Here is a 19,779-nt window from a genome sequence, read left to right as displayed (position 1 = left end):
CTACAGAGTGCAGGCGATTCAAGGATCCGTCTTTTTAGACAATTTGCCAGAAATGCTTCCTTATGTAACCTGGCCTCCCCTCCCTACTTATTACCCTGAACAGCTTCCAGCACAGGAAACAAAGAACATAAGGTGTCTTGAGGCTCAAATTCATGAATGAGACAATAAATCTAGTCTAACGCAAACAAGGAGAAGTCCAGCGGTCAATAAAAGGAAGTATGTGGCTTCAGGCCTTAGATGTGTGTACCTCACGACTGTCCCGCCTAGTGTTAAAAAACACTTGTAAAAAAACAAGAGCTGAAAATCACTGCACACCCTCTATGCATCAGCATCTCAGTATTCAGTTTTAAGAGGGAATTTGTAGAAATGAAACAAAAAATAAACATTAAGTCTTTTAATAAAGGAATCAGCCCAAGATCTCATTTATTCATGGTTAAAATAACCAAGTAAATGAGCGGCTCTTACAGCCGGGACCCCGGGGAGCGACAGCCAACAGCACCAAAGACACTCAACGTGGCCATCATGTGTCCTGTAGAGGAACCACAATGGCTAAGTCCTGGGAGGTGGTATGTGTGCCTGGCCTGGTCACATGTGCTCTGTGATGCCAAGCAAACATCCTCAGCTATGCTGACCCCTCAACTCCAGAGCACGAACATGTCACAGGCCTGTGAGAGCCCTGTCACATCCTTAAAATGAATACCTCTGGGTTCTTCTCCACAACACCAGCAAGTCAAGTCCTTACCAGATTGGTGAAATAGTAGCCATCCTCGCCCGTCATCAGTCGGCTTGGGTTGCAGAAGCGGGTGATGTACTGGATGTTGGACTGAAGGCGTGGGGGGTTGCCCTTCAAGACAATGTAGATGAGTGTGGGTAAGAAGTCATCGGCTGAAGCCGGCTCGTTCTTGGTGATCTTGATGGCATTGAAGATGTGCTTGCTGCACTTGGTGATGCAGGCCAACTTATCCCGGGGCACGCGCTTCGAATCCATCTCAATGATATCTACAAAGGAGAAGAGATGCTGCTTCCAGTGAGGAGACGGTTACATCAAAGAGGCGTCGGGATCATCGTATTTCGTCTCTTAAGTTACAGAGGTGCCCTCGCTAACCCCTTCTCCACTAGTTAACTTAGCGTATGAGAAAGCCTGCAACAACAGTAGACATTAGCTCACACTTAGGGACAGGTGCCCATCAGCCAGGCCCTACACTGCGTGCTCTACAAGCATAATCTCTCCATCCCCAGGGTATGCACGTGCACTATTAAGGGAGCTGAGGTTCAGAGAGGGTCAATGATTTGCCCAAGATTATACAATAAAAAGGCTCATAGCAGGGATATGAAGCCAAGCCTATCTAAGTCTAAAGCGCACTCTTTAAGTCATGATGTAAAATGCTTATGAGCTCCCCAGAGAAATAAGCAGAGTCGTTTCACTGTTTTTGTTCCTTGCAAATACATCGTAAAACTCACTTCAGAAGGCCTCATTTGCATACAGCTTTTTAGAAGTGTGGCTATTTTACAAGGCATCTCTGAGCTGGTTATCAAAGTGCAAGCGGCTGAAATCCATCACACAGAGGTCCACAGTGGCCAATCCTCGTGGCATATAAATCTCCCACTAGCAACAAGTATCTAATAAGAGCTTTATGACACTTATGACCTGCTGGGTAGCAGAGGGGATGAGCATAGGTATTATTTAATCTCATAAACAATACTTTATTTCTCTCAGAAGCAAAATTATTTCACTGCCCTTCACTACCAATAAGTCCAACTAGCAGGCTCTTACAAGTTCACATTCTCTGTCACAAGGACTAGGAGGCAATGAGGAATGATCAAGTTTGAACTCTGCACTGTCAGAACCGCACAAAAGGAGGGCAGGTGGGTGCCTCTGGACAGATACACCTCCCTACAGTCTAGAACACCATGAAAGAAAAGAGCTGAAGTGGTTTGACACCAATTTCTTGCCATTAGCAGAAATAAAAGTTTCAGATTTAGGTGGTTCGGTGGTACATGCCAGAGTTTTTTTCTGCTCTCAGCTCTCATCCCCGGGGTCAGCTACCTGGCGAAGTTCTCACAGGACCACCAGCCATGGAAGACTAACGTGTGGGAGACAGGAACACTGCACAGTGCTGAGACCTTATTTTAATTTACTCATACTTCCCCTGCCACTACTTACCTGTCTACTGTATGAATTATATACTTGTTTTATCGTTTAAATTTTTAATTCTGGGTTTTAATTACTGTTACTATGTCTCAGCCTATTTATTTTTCTTTTTCTATTTAAATACAACTTATTAACAAAAAGATTTGGGGGAATGTCCACATATATATATATATGTAATTTTTTTTTTACCATTTTCACCCTATTTAGCATTCTGCCTTTTACTGTTAGTTTACATTCTCCATTTCAAACATTTAACCATGTTCTCATTAATCTTTATTCCTTAAGTTTTAAAATAAATTAAAAGTGAATTACAGGCACATATTTTATTGCACTTCACAGATAACTGCAGTTTTTTGTTTTTTTGTTTCTTTACAGATTGAAGGTTTGCAGCAACCTATGTTGAGTATCTCTCAGCACCATTTTTCCAACACCATTTGCTTATTAGTTACTCTCTGTCTCTGTGTCACATTTTGGTATTTCCTGCATATTTCAAACCTTTTCATTATTATTATATCTGTTACCATGATCTGAGATCTTTAATGTTACCATGGTAATTGCTTTGGCATTTTAAGCAATAAAGCCTTTTTAAAATAAGGTATGCATATTGCTCTTTAGACACAATGCTACTGCACACTGAAGAAACTACAGTACCATGTAATATAACTTATCAGCACTGGGAAACCAAAACATCCGTGTGGCTCACTTTACCACGGTGTCTGTTTTATTGCAGTGATTGGGAACCAAACCCATAGAATCTCTGAGGCATGCCTGTATTTTCTATCTGGACGCATTTGTAGCTGCCCTGCCAAGGAGCAAGGTCAGGAGTGTAAAAAGAAAAAGAGAAGAGAAGAAAAAGGAAAATAAAGGGGAAAACAAAACCCAAGGGACTTCTCCCACACTCTCCACCTGGTAGTGAACCCCACTCTTCCCACTATCTTTGAGTCTGAGAAGTCTCTTTTTGCCTTTAGACCACCCATCCCCAGGAGCAGTTCCATGATTTGTGCTGCCCTGAAGTCTAAACTAGGAGATGTGGAAAGAGTAAACAACGCAGGAAACACGACTGCATTAGCTGCTCCTCCAGTAACGACTTCCCTTCCCAACCTGCCTGCTATGACTTACTTTTCAGAGTCCTCAGACACTGCTTTCTGTTTTCTGTTCAGGGCTTTTGAAAAAAGTGAAAGCGTTAGTCTCTCAGTCATGTCCGACTCATGCGGCCTGCCCAGCTCCCTTGTCCATGGGATTCTCCAGGCAAGAATACTGGAGTGGATTGCTACTCCCTTCTCCAGGGGATCTTCCCAACCCAGGGATCGAACCCGGGTCTCCTGCATTGCAGGCCAATTCTTTACTGTCTGAGCCACGAGGGGCCAGGAGGAAAGGCAGGGCTGAGGGTGGGGACTCTATCTTAGCAGATGTCCACACTTATCTTTAATGCGGTTTTGAAAGCAGAGTAGGTGGTACTCCCAGGTCAGTCAAATTGGGTGCTAGTGACATTTTGGCCAGATGATTCTGCTGCAGGGACTGTCCTGCACACTGAAGGGTGTTCAGCAGCACTCGGGGGTTCTACCCACTAGACGACGGATGCCAATTCAAGTGGCACAGGCCTCAGTGCAGTGTATTTATAAACAAAAAGGACGGTCCTGATTAGAAGCAGACAGTGATTTAGAGAAAGTTCACTGATTATCTCCACATTTAAGACTATTGTTAGAGACTGTCCTTTTGAAGGCTGACAAGTTTATAGAGTAGGAAGAAAGTGATCATATCAGCTCTGGTCCTCAGAGGCAGAATGTGCCTGCTCTTGGACTGGCAAGAAGAGGGGGCTAAGATGAGACTGTAAGAAGGCTTTTAAAATTTTGTGGCTATACTTTTACTATCAAAAGATCTCTTCAAACTTAGATGCCAAGAGAGTAAAGTCCCACAGCTCAAATTCTGTTAACAAACTGCTAATATACTGACATCTTCTTTCTTATTTTTATTTTTCAGTAAACAATGATTTGGCACTTGTAGTTTCTGGTTTTATAAGGTCTGTCCTGTGGCTTTTTAGAAAAGAGTCCCCAACATAAATTCCTGTGAAGTACTTTAAATGGAAACCAGTTGATCTTGAACTTACTAGTAAGAGTCTTTGGGGAAAACGTAAGTATACAGGCTTTACTTTCAATCTCTTATGGATATCCCCTGAGCAAAAGGCAGGGGTTGGGGTTGGGCCTTGACCCAAAATAGTCATTCATGGGACCCATGAGGAGCTTAGCAGAAAAGCTCTGAGCAACAAAGAGGACGGTATTTAGTGAGGACAATTAAACTCTACACAGGGAGTTACAGAAATTAATACATTTTATACCAAGAGCTGAAATGTGAAAAAGTACAAAGAGAAGCAGAACCTGAGAAAGTGGAAGAATCATGTTAGCCAGAAGACAATTCAGTCCCTGAAGGGGCCTTGAAGCTAAGTTTCTGTAACAGCCTCACCTCCTTTCCAACCCTGATAATATCTTAAGCAAACCCTCATTTCTTACTGTAACTCGACTCTCTGGTTCTTATAACCAAAGGAGACTACTTAATGGCCCACCTCCAGCACTGCTAACATCAGCTGACACACTTTCCTTCCCAGTAGAATGTCATTAAAAATCTCTAAATTGGCAATCTCTTTCCAACTCTTCTCCTTAATTAAGGAGAAGTTGGGCAAGTTGGATGTCTTCTCCACCAGTTTTGTTTTAAAACTTTTGTGTTGCACTTCTGCTGGGTTATTCTTTGATTAAGAAACAGAAACATTAGGTGACTGGACCTGTCCAGAATGTTGGAGCCACACTGATTTAGGGCACTTCATTTACTTCTCCAACTAACCAGAAAAGAAACTCAAAGCACATCTCTGATTAACAACCAACTAGAAGCATCATTTTAATATATAATTCTAGCTTGGGGATAACCATGCCTCACCAATTTCATCCCTCAAAATTATTCTGATACATAAATGCAGTTGAGTTTTAAGAAATTTACCTAGTTAACTTTAGTTTCAATGCTCAAGAAATAAGAAACAGTCATGGAAAATAAAGGGGGAGAGTGGTTTAGTTGCTGATCTGAAACCTAACACTCTTAAATCACTTTTTACCACATTCCAGTATAGCTTTGGCAATCTGCATTTTAGAAGTATTTTAGAAATACTATCTTTTGCTCACTGATATAAGTACAGATTTATAAAGCAAAATGCTAACTTCAAGTGGAAAAGATCCAAATACAAAAGTTCTTAGTGTCACTGACCTGTAATTGCTTTCACCACCATATCAGACACTTCTGGAATTTCTTCATTAACAGGGACACAAAGCATCTGAGGTGTAACCCAGTGCAGGGCTCTACCGAGAGAGAGAGAGAGACAGTGAAAAAAAAGGTCCAAGGATGGGCTGTAATCATTTATCATGGTATTTTCTCAGTGACAGAAAAAGATGGGGCACAGCTGGCTCATCAGGCAGTCCCAGCCCCTGCACGTACTAGCAGCTCAGCTGATGTGCCAGGCAACTGGAATCCTATGATGAGGCTTCTCTTCTGCACTTATCACAAGAAAGCAGAAGACAATTTTTCCGGTTGAAATGAAATTATACTACATTGGGAAAGCAATGGATATTTGAGAATGAAGATCTGGGAAGAACCTGCTGCTCCCTGTCCTCACTGCCCACCTTTTAGGCTCTGCCCTCGACTTCTGAAGCACACTAGAGCCCGAGTCAGAGATCATCAGGCGTGTGTCGCTTCCACCTGAACTACTGAGGTTTCTGGTCATGTGGTAATTCCACTCGTGAAATTCTGCTGCCAACCCTCACCACCTGCTTGACTAATGCGCTCACCCTGCACCTCAGTCTAAAGCCCACCGAGTTACTTCTGACTTCATCCCTTATCTTCCCAAGATCAATTCCACACTTCCGATGAGACATCATCAAGTTCAGAGCTACCGATTACTAGCCCCGCTGTCCGGGAACCCCACTTGCGATCCGAGGCTCCCTCTCCTTCAGAAACACCTCTTCAGGCTCAGGCCTGGCCCTGTTCCCACCTGTCGACGGCCTCTTTCCCCAGTGCTCTGCTGCCACTAGAAGGCACAGCATGGGGACTCGCTTACTGGCCATGGAGCAGTGGGTGCGCTGCACAGTGTTAGCAACCAGGGCTAGTGGAACGATCCAGCAGGAATGGCTGAGCCACCCCTGGGAGTAACAAAGGCAGACAATACACACTGCCTTTCTACGGATGTTCACAGCTTCCTGCCTGACAAGATAGTTAGCGCAGTGAAATGAGAACACAGTGAAATTTCCTCTTGTTCCTTGGAAATTCTGGAGATCTGAACAGTCTCAAATACCAGGCACAGTTCTCATCTAAAGCTGCCTGGATTCAAACAGATGCGCAAGATGGAGACCTGAGTCTTCTCCTCTTGTCAGTTTGCCACATTCCTCTTCTTTCTGACATCACAAAGGAGTTTACATGCTAAGGATGGCAGACACCTTAGCCGTTACTGGCACCCAAGGTCTGAAACTCAAAGGCCCTGTTTTCTCGGATGTGTTCTTCCAACAGGAGGTAGTAAATACAACAAGGAAAAGCAGAACAACCAACTACCTGATCCTCTTCTGAATAGCAAGATCTTTCTTCTCATCATCAGTAGTTTCTGGACAGAACACGTATTTATAGAGACGAGTCATGATGTACTTTTCAATCTGATCCATTATCTTCTCAACTCTTTCTGGAGGCACTGAAATATTCAAAAGGATATTTGAATGAAGGATGAACAGTTGAAATGAAGAGTAATGTTTTCATAGTACTTTCAATGTAGCAGAAAACTAATTTAACAGAAATACATTAAAAACACTCAAACAAAAGTATAAGGTATTAAAAAATACTCTAAAAAAATTACCCTAACTTTTGGGGCTGCCTTTTACAGAATTCCTACTTCTAACTTAAGCCGTCTGGCAGGACCTAATAGGTATACACCCTGCTTAATGAGAAGACCTTACCATGGTGCTACATTAGAAAAGCACTTGAAATTTCCAAGACTGGTATGTGCTGGCAAGACTCACCCTTTCACTTTTCAGAGGTCTACTATCTGACCTTAGAGGTCACTCTAAAGTAAACAAATGGGGCAGATTTCTCACCAAGATGGCAATTCTGAGATGGGGGTTTTATTTAGAAGCCTCCCAAGGGGTTTTACCTGACTGTCTCTATTCCCAATGAAATTATGAAATATTGCTCAAGAAATTATCCAATTGCCTGATTACCTTGCAATGACATACATGGTGGTATTCAAAGATACTGCTAAGTATAAAACCAACTACCTGAATGTTATTGGAGTAAGCTACAGAACAGAGCAGGCAAACCAACAAAGACTTTTGAGAAAGACAGAAACTACTAAGAGACTCAGCAGGAGGCCTGTGCAAATACCAGCAGTCCCTTGGAGGCGGGCTAACAAAGGATTACCTTTTCCACGAGTCTGCATTCTTTCAGCCACATTCTGGTAAAAATCCTGAGTACACTCTGACTGCTCCTCAATGCTTAAGTCCTGAAACAAAGGGACAAAGAGGCTGCTAAGTAACTGAAAGATCAGGAGGAAAGCTCTAAATTTTACAAGACTTACTCCTTGAATTAATCCCAAAAGTATTTACAAATTCAATTACTGCTGTAGGGAAGAAAAGCCTGTCCTTTAATATTCTTTACCACATTCCATGACTTCTCATTTCTTTCTTCTGTAGACACATATTCTTACATGGGTATAATGCATATTTTTATAATTTACATGCATATGTACATTCTGACTTACCTAGTCTACTTAATCTTTTGATGGCTTTATAATATTCCATTATATTAGCCAATTTAACTATCTTCTACCACTGTGTGCCATGGGTTCTTAACCTTTTTTCACTAATTATATATTGCAGCTATAAACAACTGTGTGAAGATAGTTTATTTGGGGTTATTTCTTTGTGATTCATTTACAAAAGTGGCCTTAACTGCTTAAAAAACATGAACAACTTACTACAGTTCTAAATATCTGTTGCTAGACACAATCTTCAGAAACTCCAAGTACAGACATTAGCCATGTATGTGTGCTTATTTCTCCACAGCCCCTCCAACACTGAGCATCGTAATTTTTATTTAAGTTTTACTGATTTTACAGGTGTAACACATATATTAGTATTTATTCCCCACTTTCTTCCAAAGAATATTTGAAGTCTACATGAAAGATAAACCCAGCTCAGCGCAACCTAGAAAAATGAAGAAACAAGACAAAACATGGAGAGAAACAGAAAGTAGAGCTGGAAAGATAACACTAAAACGTCTTCCTTGAAGATACAGAAGTTAGTAAATTTTGTCTCGAAAATCAGGAATTTCTCCAAGGGTTCTCATGAAGATGTCATCATAGGAGGGCATGGATATGGCGCAAGACAAATTCCATAGGGCTGCTTCTCACAGACCACCTCTGCACGGGCCAATGACGTGGGTCAATAAAGCCCCGATGAAGCACACAGTCCCTGACGCCCTGGCTGATTCAGAAGAGATGGCCTGGGGCGAGGGACAGTGAGCAAACCTTGCCCACCTGCCTTTACAATGTCTCGTCCACCCTCCCTGGTTTGGGTTCTCATTACCTCTCCCCTGGAGTTCAGCTGCTCTTCCCACTTTTGATCTTTCTCTTTTCAACTGATCACCTTAGGTCACGATCTGGTCCTCACGTTCCCTGCTAGGTTTCCTATTGTTGAGAATCTGCATTTAGCTTTCCCGCCTCTCTAACAATGTAAAATTATTCTCTGTCCAGATTACTTCTGCTCCTCTCCAGTCCTCCAGAAGCTGCCCAAGGAAGTCCCACAGGGTCTCATTCAAGGCTCGGTCCCCGTCTCGCCTCCTCTGCGAAGATGTCCCCTCCATTCCCTTGGTCAAAATAACCTTGCAGGCCTTACAGCACTCAACAGCGCTCTGTCATACCTTAACTGCTGCACTCCTTAACTGCCTGAACGTTTAATACCATTAAACCCTTTTCCTGATTAAGAACAATTTTCAACAGTTCCAAGTTTAGCTCCTCTCTATAGATGAAATAAGTATCTTAATCTGTTTTCTTCTAATGTTTTTCATTCTTAGCTATTTTATTTGGTGGGCATGTAAGGTTCATATCAAACACAGACCTTAAATAATCTGCACACAAACTTCCCTGTCTTCTTCAGCAGCAATTAGTAAAAAGCAATCCTGTTCCCCCTTGTTTTTCTAATTCTCATATAATTTGCTCCTGAGAAACTGAATTTATTTCTGGAATCCCTGGTTTATTTCACCATTCTCTCTCTTTTCTCTCTATATATGAAAATCATATCTAGTTGTGGTAACTTTCATTTTAGTATATTCTGAAGTGTCTGCTATATTTAGAAACTTCCCCTCCCAAACTCCTGCTACCTTTTACTAGAATAAACAACGTAACATTGTAATTTAATATTTAAGTGTTCATACTGACCTGAAAGGTATTTGTAAATTTATCTTTTTGTTTTCCTCAGTTAGATCCAAGATATCTGTACTTCCTCAGCTAAATCCAAGATAAAATCCAGAAACAGTCTTTTAATTCTTTGAATAAACTTCTGTATTAGATTAAGTTATCATTTAATATTTAATCTTTTTATTGCTATCATCTTTAAAAACTGCTCTTTTTTAAAAGTCTGCTAGGCTTTCTAGCTTTCTATCTCTGGCATCTTGTACTGTAACTGAATTTTGTGGATTTATCTCACCATGTTGCTAAATTTATCTCTATTGGTATTCTGTTTTTTCTTAGACTTTCCGGTAAGATTATTTCCCCCCAATTTCCAGAAAATTATATTGCTATTCATTCTGAAAACATTTATTACATGGCTAATAGAATTCTAGCCACTGTACCAGGCAATTACATAAAAAATAACATTCTCAGAGAGCATTCAGATTGACCAGGAAGACTGAATGCAAATAATTCAGTACTTTCTGCAACAGATTATCTCCTTAGGTAGCTCAGAGGAAGAGACAGACAATTAACTAATTTATAATATATAACATGGCTAACTTTCATTTGCATCAAATCTTAACAGTAAGAACACATTTCATTCTTAAGACTATTACCCGTACTCACTCCTAACTAGAAACTATGGCCTCCCTTTAAAGGCCTAAATGGACTGTTTTATAGGTGGCAATAGATCACCTAATTCCTCCCCCAGCTCCACACAATCGTTGTAATTTTGTTACAGTTCAGAAAACTCCATTTCCTATTTCTACTGCACAGATTCACACTTTAGCACAGTGTTTATTTTGCAATGTGAATTAACCTGCCACTCTGTTTTCTTATCCTGCTTTAGATTCTTCAGAGGACTCACCACAGTTGTATATTATAAATTAGTTTATAGCCTATCTCCTGCACTAAAATGTCAGTTCCTGGAGGGTACTATTTACTTTTGCGTCCTTGGAGGCTACAACAGAGCCAGGCATAGAAAGAAAGAATGCAAGGGGACATGCCTATGGCTGATTCACGCTGATGTAAGGCAGAAACCAACACAATATTGTAGAGCAATTATCCTCCAATTAAAAATAAATAACTTTTTAAAAAAAGAATGCAAGTGGCCATTTATTACTACTCTTTATACTATTGTAAAGACGCAGGGAAACAGTTCTATGTTGATCTCTCTTATTTCTGCGTCTTGTGAGGAGACACTGGCAGCCTTTGTTCTGCACCCTTTTCCAGGATAGTTGTATAGTGGACAGGCCATGAAAACAGGGGTAGGGCCCAACTCAAGTGAAAGGGTAGGCTGTTCACTGTCTAATATAATAAGGTTTCTTTCTGGAGCAAAAGTCAGGCAGGCTCACAGCCCTATAGAAGATCCTCTTCTTTAGCCTAACTCACTGCCTGTACAGGGATTACCTGGTTGATATACTCTGGCCACTGCTAATGCTGTCATAAACTGGCTTCTTTTTTTTTTTCTGACCCAGGAAGCTTGTCTTCTGCCAGTATTCATGGAATTATGAAAGTGAAAGCATTAGTTGCTCAGTCGTGTTCAACACTTTGCAACCCCATTGACTGTAGCCCTCCAGGCTCTTATGTTCATGGAATTCTGCAAGCAAGAATACTGGAGAGGATAGCCATCCCCTTCTCCAGGGGATCTTCTCGACCCAGGGAGCAAACATGGGTCTCCTGCCTTGCAGGTGGATTCTTTACCACCTGAGCCACCAGGGAAGACCACGAAACTATGGCAGGCTAACTTTTAACTTGCAAGCAGATTACATCTCAGATCCTTCAAAGTTCTTCCCAAAGGAGCTAAGTGACACAATAGCACGTTTGTGCTGGTAAATTCTTTCAGGTTTTATAAAATTCCAAAAGGTTTTTCACAATTTTCTAAGAAAAAGCACAGTCTAGCAGTGTAAATTACTTCTTTTCTTTAATCATTCTTTAACCAATCCCTGGGATAGTCTTTTCTATAATGTCTGTATAAAGCCATTTTATTTCCTAAAAAAAAAAAATGTCTGGCTGAAGTCTTTTTTCCACCTCTAGCTTTCAAAATCTTTGCCTATTTCCTTAATTATGTTTTGTGTATTTTATCTTTTGAAACTAGATCTCCATGACCTATTTTCTAGATTAAGTTTCTTTTGTACTACAGTTAACTGTTTGATCTACTTAGGTTTTAACTTAACTTTTAATGTTCATATTTTTTGTATCACTAGACTCTGCTGCCTTCAACAATTTTCTTTTCCAGGAAACTAAACATATTAGGGCTTTACGCCTTCTATATACATGTTTAATTTTAAGTTTTAAAGTATGTCGCCAAGCATGTAGTCCTCACATTTTAAGATAATCCACCTTACAAGAGAATATACCCTGTAGTCTTGAAGCTGGCTGATTTTTGTCAAATTCAATTACTGGCAAAATGAAGGTGGTAAGCACTGCCAAGGCACGTGAGTTCACTTCCTCACTCTAAGGAAAAGCCAGTAGTAGTCAGTCACTTCCAGGAGCTAGATAGTTACTAACGACAAACTACTCAAATGCGCTTTTCACAAACATTGCCATGTAATTTTTCAGCAAGAGAAATGTTTAGACTTTTGCCTTTGCTTCAGTGAATGAAATGTGTAAGGGTTAAGTGTTCCAGTAACTCACATTCTGAGACAGAAGGGACAGTGCAGTTGGAGTACCAGGTAGCCAAATTCTGCAGAATTCCCAAAGATGTTACATTCATTTAAAACACTGAGGGCACCAGAGTTTGAGCACATAAAATGTTATTCATGACACTCAGGGGTCCAGTAGTGTCCTGCCAGTGACTTCTGCAAGTACCTGATATTACTAAACATACAGTCTTAAAAATCAATGAACAGACTCCTGAATTAGAGTTCACTGATGCAACTGTACATTTAGCCATTGGTTACCTGAGTTTTCCAACAAGGTTTAGGAAAAGATCAAAAGTATTCACAGATGAGTAAAGTGAACCAGGCTTTTCAAGCAGTATAGCACTAGTTTTTAAAAAAATCTCTTTAAGCATTTCTTTGCAATACTTCAGTGTGTGGAAATTATGCAGGTGCTGAATGAAATTTTAGCCTAAAGAGGTACATTTTGGGGATGAGGAATTATTTTTAAAAACTCTCAGTGCAGATATAAAGTATCCTGATAAAGATAAAATGGCTGAAAAAAATTTTAATGCAATTCTGAAACTACTTAATTTTTCTGGACTCGACCTCTATGTGGAAAAAAGGTTGCTCATCACTGGCATACTCTAGGAGTGGAGAAGATAGGAACGAAGAGGAAAAAGGTGTGGGCAAGAGTGGTTCACTGTTGAAACTATGGGTTAGAAATTACAGGGTAAAGACACACATGGAGAGGACACAAGCTGTTATTCAAGTGACCCTGGATAAGTCACTCACCCTCGCTGGCTCTCAACTTCCCTACCTGTACAATAAATGGACAGAAGTTGCTAAGGTCCTTTTCAATGTCTAAATTTTAGCTTTCGCTTCTCTACCTGAGCAAGGACAGGAAAATTAAAAATCAAAATACAAAACCAAACCAAACCAAAAAAAAAAAAAATCCTAAATGATTATTCTTGGTCTAATGATTATTACTTAAGAGTTCAAGGTCTACTATGACCCTCTTGGCAGCTTACTATTTATAAGGTGACAAGTTAGGAAGGCTTATTACTAAAGGACACAGTATAAGTGGCTTTGATGCCAGACTTTCCACATGAAGATGATCCAAATACCATTGAGTTGCAGTGGAAAAGTATTAGCCTTAGAGTCATGTTTAACTTGGTTCAGTGACATTTCTCAGGTAAGTGACAACATTTCTGGATCTTTATTTTCTCAGTTGGAAATTGACAAAGTTTCACTAGATTATCTCTAAGACCTTTCCTAAAACCAAAACTCTACATTTCTAGGTGGTTCTCAACCTACCCTTTTGTAATGCATTGCTTCCAAAAACAGCTTGGTCTGCTTATAGATTTCTTGGCCTGTCTTGTGGAAGGTCTTGAGAAATTCTATGAACTCTTTAGACACTCTATCCGTTTCAATGCTGGTTTGCCGGTTTATGGAAGGACTGGGAGCTTTTGCTTCCTGAATTTCTGCTGGGAAAATTAAACATAGTAAGTTTCATTACACGAAGATCCATGCATGGAATTACTTTAAGTACCTAACCTTAGATTATTTAAGTTATGCTAAATCAAAGTTAAACTTGAATTTAAGTTATTTTATGTTTAAATATTTGGATTCTCCTTGTTTGTTTAATTGCTAAGTCGTGTCTGACTCTTTTACAACCCCATGAACTGTAGCCCACTAGGCTCCTCTGTCCCTGGGATTTCCCAGGCAAGTATACTGGAGTGGGTTGCCATTTCCTTCTCCAGGGGATCTTCCCAACCCAGGAATCAAACCCCTGTCTCTGCACTGCAGGCAGATTCTTTACCCCTGAGCCAGCAGGGAAGCCCATGCACCTAGTAACACAGCTTTAAAACACATGAAACATAAACTAAAGAGAAGAAATTTAAAAATCCATAATTTTAATAAGAGAGTTCGATGCTCCCCTCTTGGTAATCAATATTATAGGTAATACAAAAAAGTCAATAAGGACAGAATACCTGAACAATGCTATCAGACAACTTGAATTAATTGATATTTATAGAACACTCCACCCAACAAAAACAGAATACACATGCAATCTGACAAACTAACAGTGGTAATAGTTTACATACAGCAAATGCTTATTATGTGCTAAGTACTTTTCCGACGCTTTGTTGTATAATCCTCACAACTCTATAAGCTAAGGCTTGAAAACGTTAATTAGCTTGAATGATGCTGCAGCTATTTAAGTGGCACAAGCTGGAATCTGAACCCAGGACTCTGTGCCTTAACTCTGTAGCCTGAGCTCTTTACTATGCAGTATCTGCCTCAGCATGTCAGAGTGGACTGAGGACTCTTTCCAGGGGACACCATGCCCTGAGACTCTGCGGATCTGTAAGCCAGCCAAGGGCAGGGAAACTCTAGCCATCTCTTTTATTGCCTTACTTGTGCACACTCTCTCCCTTCAACAAATACTATTTTCCAAAGACAGATGATTTTGATTTTTAAAAAATACTCTTTCAAAATGCTAATGAAAGTAAAGATACTCTGTATGATACTATAATGGTAAATACATATTGTTATACAATTGTCCAAATCAACCAAGAATGAATCCTTATATAAACTACATACTTCTGAAAGTCATGTGTCAATGTAGGTTCAGCAACTGTAACACAAATGGCCCACTCTGGTGGGGGATGCTGATGCTGGAGGAGACTGTGCATGTGTGGAGGCATAGCACATATGGGAAATCTCTGCATCATCCTTTCAATTTTATGTGAACCTAAAACTACTTTAAAAAAACTTAAAAGAAAAAAAAAGATGAACTGAATTCACCAGTTATGAATTAGTATGTGCATGCATGCTAAGTCACTTCAGTTGTGTCTGACTCTTTGTGACTCTATGGATCACAGCTCACCAGAATCCTCTGTCCATGGAATTCTCCCAAAGAATCCCTTTCTACCCATTATCTAGAGTCACAAAATTTTAACATTTTGCTCCATGTCTGTGTGCAATTTTTTCTAAATTTTTTCAGAGTAGATGGTATGTATCATGTTCTTTATCCCTTAGTTTGAGTATTTCTTAGCAACAAGGATATTCTGTTGCTAACTATAGTTACTGAAAAATTAGCATTTTTTTTTAAACACAGGATCAAACTGAGGGTCACACAAACTGAGGAGACTGGTCATACAGTCCCCTCTAACCTGGAAATGTGTCTTTGTTTTTTTCATGACACTGACAATTTTGAAGAATACGAGCCAGTTATTTTTACTGAATGTACCTCAACTTGGGTTTCTCTACTGTTGCCTCATGACTAGATGTCAGGTTATAAATTTTCAGCTTAAATATTACATAATTGATACTGTGTTCTTCTCAAATTATCATATCCAGAGGCACAGAAGGTCCATTTCCCATGTTGTAATACAGCTATCATTTCTTTATTTGTAATCAGTAAATAAGCTGTGGGAGTTAACCTGAATCATGGTTCACAACTTGTTCCTCAGGAAACTCCCTCCTCTCACCCTAGATTCAGCATCCACTGGTGAAACCTGTCTGAACCAGTTCCTACCAGGATAACTATAAAATGGTGATTTTTCTGTCTCCATCACTCCTATATTTGTTAGTCAACATTCTATGGTAAGCAAGAGTTTTCTTCCCTTCTTCATTTATCTACTTTATTAGTTGGATGGACTAATGGATTGTTGTTTTATTCATCTGCAGTCCATTTATATCTTTATTTGTTTTGATATCCAAATTTGGTCAGTGGGAACCCATTCAAGCTGACCTCTGGGTGTTTGACATGTCCCCAACATTTCTGAGGGGCCCTCCTTTCCCAGCTCCAGTTCCAGAATCAGTCAATTCTCCAAGGAACCCAAATTCACTTCAGTGTAGGATAGTATTTAGAATCTAAGGTCTAAGTAGAAAGATTGGCATTTTAATTCTAAAAAAAAAAGGACAGCCTTCCTTAATCCCTCCTTAGAGCATAACTTTTAGATTATTTGTAAAAGATGAACACAAGATTCTACTCAGGGTGACATTTATTTGACCGCTAAAGAAAAAGAGCATTTTAGAATGTATGAGCAAGTATTTCAACTTGGCTGACCCACTGTGATTTACTCTAAACTACAGCTCACTCAACCCTGCTTTGGAGATTAAAAAACTGAAAGTAAATTCTCTGAGTCTTTACAGTCAAACTGTCCCATTAATCTTCTCTGAAGACACAGCCAACTCTAACAGGAAGTTAAAATATTTTTCAAATCCCTTAGAAGGTTATTTGTGTTCTACGTACCACCAACTTGCCCTGGCTTAAGAGCTTTCTTTTGTACCACCAATAGAAGCAAGTAAAATGTCAAGAGCAAGGACATCTTGTATTAACAAGGTGAAATAAAGAACACAGAACATAAAAGGCCTATTGTAGTTGACTCAATAAATGAAAACTGCATTTAGTATAGGCTAACTTCATCCACATGCAAAGGCCAAAAAGATAATCACCCTGAAACGTAGAGTTCATTTGGCAGAGTTACATAAGCAATCTGTGAAACAAAGATCCAACAGCATCTTCTTTTCTAATACACACACATCAATTTTTTCCCCAACACTCTGAAGTCTTTCTCATCACATGCTTTCTACAGACATAAAACAGCTAAAGATAAAAAAAAAACTATCATTCTAAAGAAATTTTAAAAATTACAAACTATTCCACATGAAAGTTTTTAAGATTAAAAATCACCTGAAATTTTTCTTTAAAAGTACAAATCTTCCTTCCATAATACAATGTATACTGTATAGAAGCTCCTAGGACATGATTTTTAAAAGTGCCAAGTATAGTCATAAATATGTGTGACTATTATGCACTTATCTATCTACATAGATACAGACACAGATATAGTTATAGGTGAACACATACATATTTGAGGTCAAGGGATATAAGGGGAAAAAGCTTAACCAGGACTTAAAGGAGACCTGAGCTCTAATACAGCAACTCATTATATGACCTTGGGTAAATCAGTTCACCTTATGGGCTTTCATACTGTCATCTGTAAAATGTGACAGAGCTGATGATTTTATAATTCTTTACTATTTCACTTGTTGTCATATATCATTTCACCAGACATCTATAAATGCATAAGGTTAATCAGACTTCCCCAAAACAGGAAACAGAATGCAAACTAAACAGGAAAGAATGACTTTGATCAATACCTCCGAGTTCCTTACCAGCAGGTTTTTCTATCAAAAAAACAACATGCATTTAAAAATAGCTAACATGTATTGGACACCTACTATGTGTGTCAGGTACTGCGCTAAAACTCTGTACACACATTAGCTCATTTACTCCTCAAGACATGCCAATGACAGGTATTACTATCCCTCAGAATAGACAGGGCTTAAAGAGATCAGCCTGCTTAAGGTCACACAGCTAGCAAACTGCAAAGCTGAGGCTCAAACCAGGGTGACTCCAAAGTATATACTTTTAATCACCCTACTATACTACCTCCTCATAAATAAATCATGAACCAAATATATTCTTATCAAACACATCTAATCTGTAACAAGTATTGATTATTCCCCTTCTTACTGCTGTAGAGAAAACTGCTGACAGAGGGCCAAGCAAGAACAATTCCAAATGGATCATGTGAATGAAAAGATGGTTTAAAGGTTTTCGTTTATTAAAGAGAAGTGCTGTATTTTTGGATAAACAATCGTTCCTTCTAATAAACAAAAAACAATAGTCATTAAATCCAAAAAGATTAGCAAAGATCTTTAGCTGTGATACTATTATTTCCCTTCCTGCAGGCAGACCAAAAACCTAACAACAATTATCCCAGGTTGGGGTGGAGGGAGTGGAGGGAAGTGTCCAAGAGAACGGCTCTCTGACAGCATCAGTGCTGGTTATCAACACAGAGGTAGAGAGACTAAGGTCTAACAAAAGACATTCTTTCTTGCTTCCTGCTGGGTCATTTCAACTAGTTTATCAGCTCACAGGGAGAACAAGTGTGACTTTAGCGAGAATTTTCCTGCTGGTTATAATGTGGAATTTTAAACAGTAGGATGAAAAAGGTCAAGCACATACAAAAGTGAGCCTTTCCTACATGTTCTCTAAATAGTATTTCCTATCTAGACACAAGCTGCCTCTCAAGCTTTCAGAAAACTTCTCTTTTAGACAACTTTAAGATAACTTGAAACAGTCATTTCTGATAAGGTATGGATAGTGAAGATATTAAAAACAAAGGAGAATAAACCAATATTGAAAAATTGAAGGCACAAAAAATAGAACATCCAAGCAGATACAATGGGTATAAATTTTATAAACAAAACTATATGTTTCAACTATCTTTATTCCTCTGATAAAGTAAAAATAAGTTTTCTTAAACACAATGTCCTCCAACCAATGAGATTTCATTTGTCATCTGCACCTCCAACCCAACATCTCAAGTCTGCGATGATATCTCTGAATGGTTACAGAATTAATAAAGCTGAGCTCACACACATTCTGTGTCTCATTGGACACAAAAGGAAAAAGAGAATCAGAAAAATTACCCTTCTTTGCTCCAACCCGGGATGAAGCACTGAAGAATTTCTTCACTGTGGTAACCTTGCGGGTCTTCTCATTGGTTTTCTTCTCTTCAAACTTGGAAAAAGTGAGGGATTGGGCCCCTTGGCTGCTCTGACTGCTGGCAAAGGCCTCTTCTTCCTCCCGCTGCAGTCTGTAATTCAACGAGAGATTTTTCCTTGCATCTACAGGTAACAACTCAAAGAATTGGGAGCTAAAACGTTCAGAATTAGAGGTTAAATACCAAAGAGGTCTGAGGTCTCTGACAGCAAACTATCCTATGTGCCACTACAAACTTCAAAAGGGACTTCCTCTGTGGATCAAGTTCATTCAGCAGCTGTCTGAGGATTACACAAAAGAAATACAGTCTAGTCCTCTTCCTTGACAACCTCAAGGGTGGAAGAAAGAAAGAGCTAAGTCAATAACTACCACATAATGCGACAGCGCCTACAGTAGACAGCAAAACCCTAGTGCTATGAGAATACAGGGGGAAAAAACCTAAATCTGCTAGAAGAGTCCAAGGTTTTTTGTTTTAAATTTATTTTATTCTTTTTGGCTGTGCCAGGTCTTTGTTACTACTATGTGCAGGCTTTTTTTAGTTGCAGCAAGCAGGGGCTACTCTCTAGTTGTGGTACATGGGCTTTTCACTGCGGTGGTTTCTCCTTTTGCAGAGCATGCAGGGCACAGGCTTCAACAGCCAGGGTACACAGGGTTAGATGCCCCACTGCATGTGCAGTCTTCCCAGATGAAGGATTGAACCCGCATCCCCTGCATTAGCAGACAGATTATTAGCCACTGGACCACCAGGGAAGTCCCAAGAAAGTCTTTATAATGATATTCAGGCCAGTCTTAGAAGGATCAAGAGGATTCCAAGTGAAAGAGCATTCCAGAAAGAAGGTACTACTACAAATGAGAAGGATGTCACTTGCGTTGAGGACCACGTTCATTCAATGTAGTCAGGTCACTGACGATGTGATGGACTCTGATGTTGGATGTACAGGTAGGCACCAGGTGGTAAGAAACCTTGCCTGCC

General features: G+C 39.7%; 1 protein-coding gene across 6 annotated transcripts in view; it reads right to left on the bottom strand.

The window, feature by feature from the left end:
- RABGEF1 (RAB guanine nucleotide exchange factor 1) overlaps positions 1 to 19,779 on the bottom strand; it is a 48,004-nt gene that overhangs the window by 4,044 nt on the left and 24,181 nt on the right. For 4 of the 6 annotated variants that reach the window (XM_018040620.1, XM_018040617.1, XM_018040618.1 and 1 more), the window contains 6 exons: positions 18,734 to 18,900; positions 13,538 to 13,707; positions 7,592 to 7,673; positions 6,737 to 6,869; positions 5,402 to 5,493; positions 743 to 999 (listed from right to left, as the gene is read on the bottom strand). In XM_018040620.1, coding sequence (XP_017896109.1) covers positions 743 to 999; positions 5,402 to 5,493; positions 6,737 to 6,869; positions 7,592 to 7,673; positions 13,538 to 13,707; positions 18,734 to 18,900 — 901 coding nt within the window. The remainder of the gene's footprint in view (positions 1 to 742; positions 1,000 to 5,401; positions 5,494 to 6,736; positions 6,870 to 7,591; positions 7,674 to 13,537; positions 13,708 to 18,733; positions 18,901 to 19,779) is intronic. The other 2 variants (XM_018040621.1, XM_018040622.1) reach the window with 2 other exon arrangements.

The sequence above is a fragment of the Capra hircus genome, chromosome 25 (genome assembly GCF_001704415.2).
Source record: "Capra hircus breed San Clemente chromosome 25, ASM170441v1, whole genome shotgun sequence".
NCBI classification, from domain to species: Eukaryota; Metazoa; Chordata; class Mammalia; order Artiodactyla; family Bovidae; genus Capra; species Capra hircus.
Note: the sequence above shows the minus strand (reverse complement) of the source record. Positions and strands in the feature narration are given on the sequence as shown.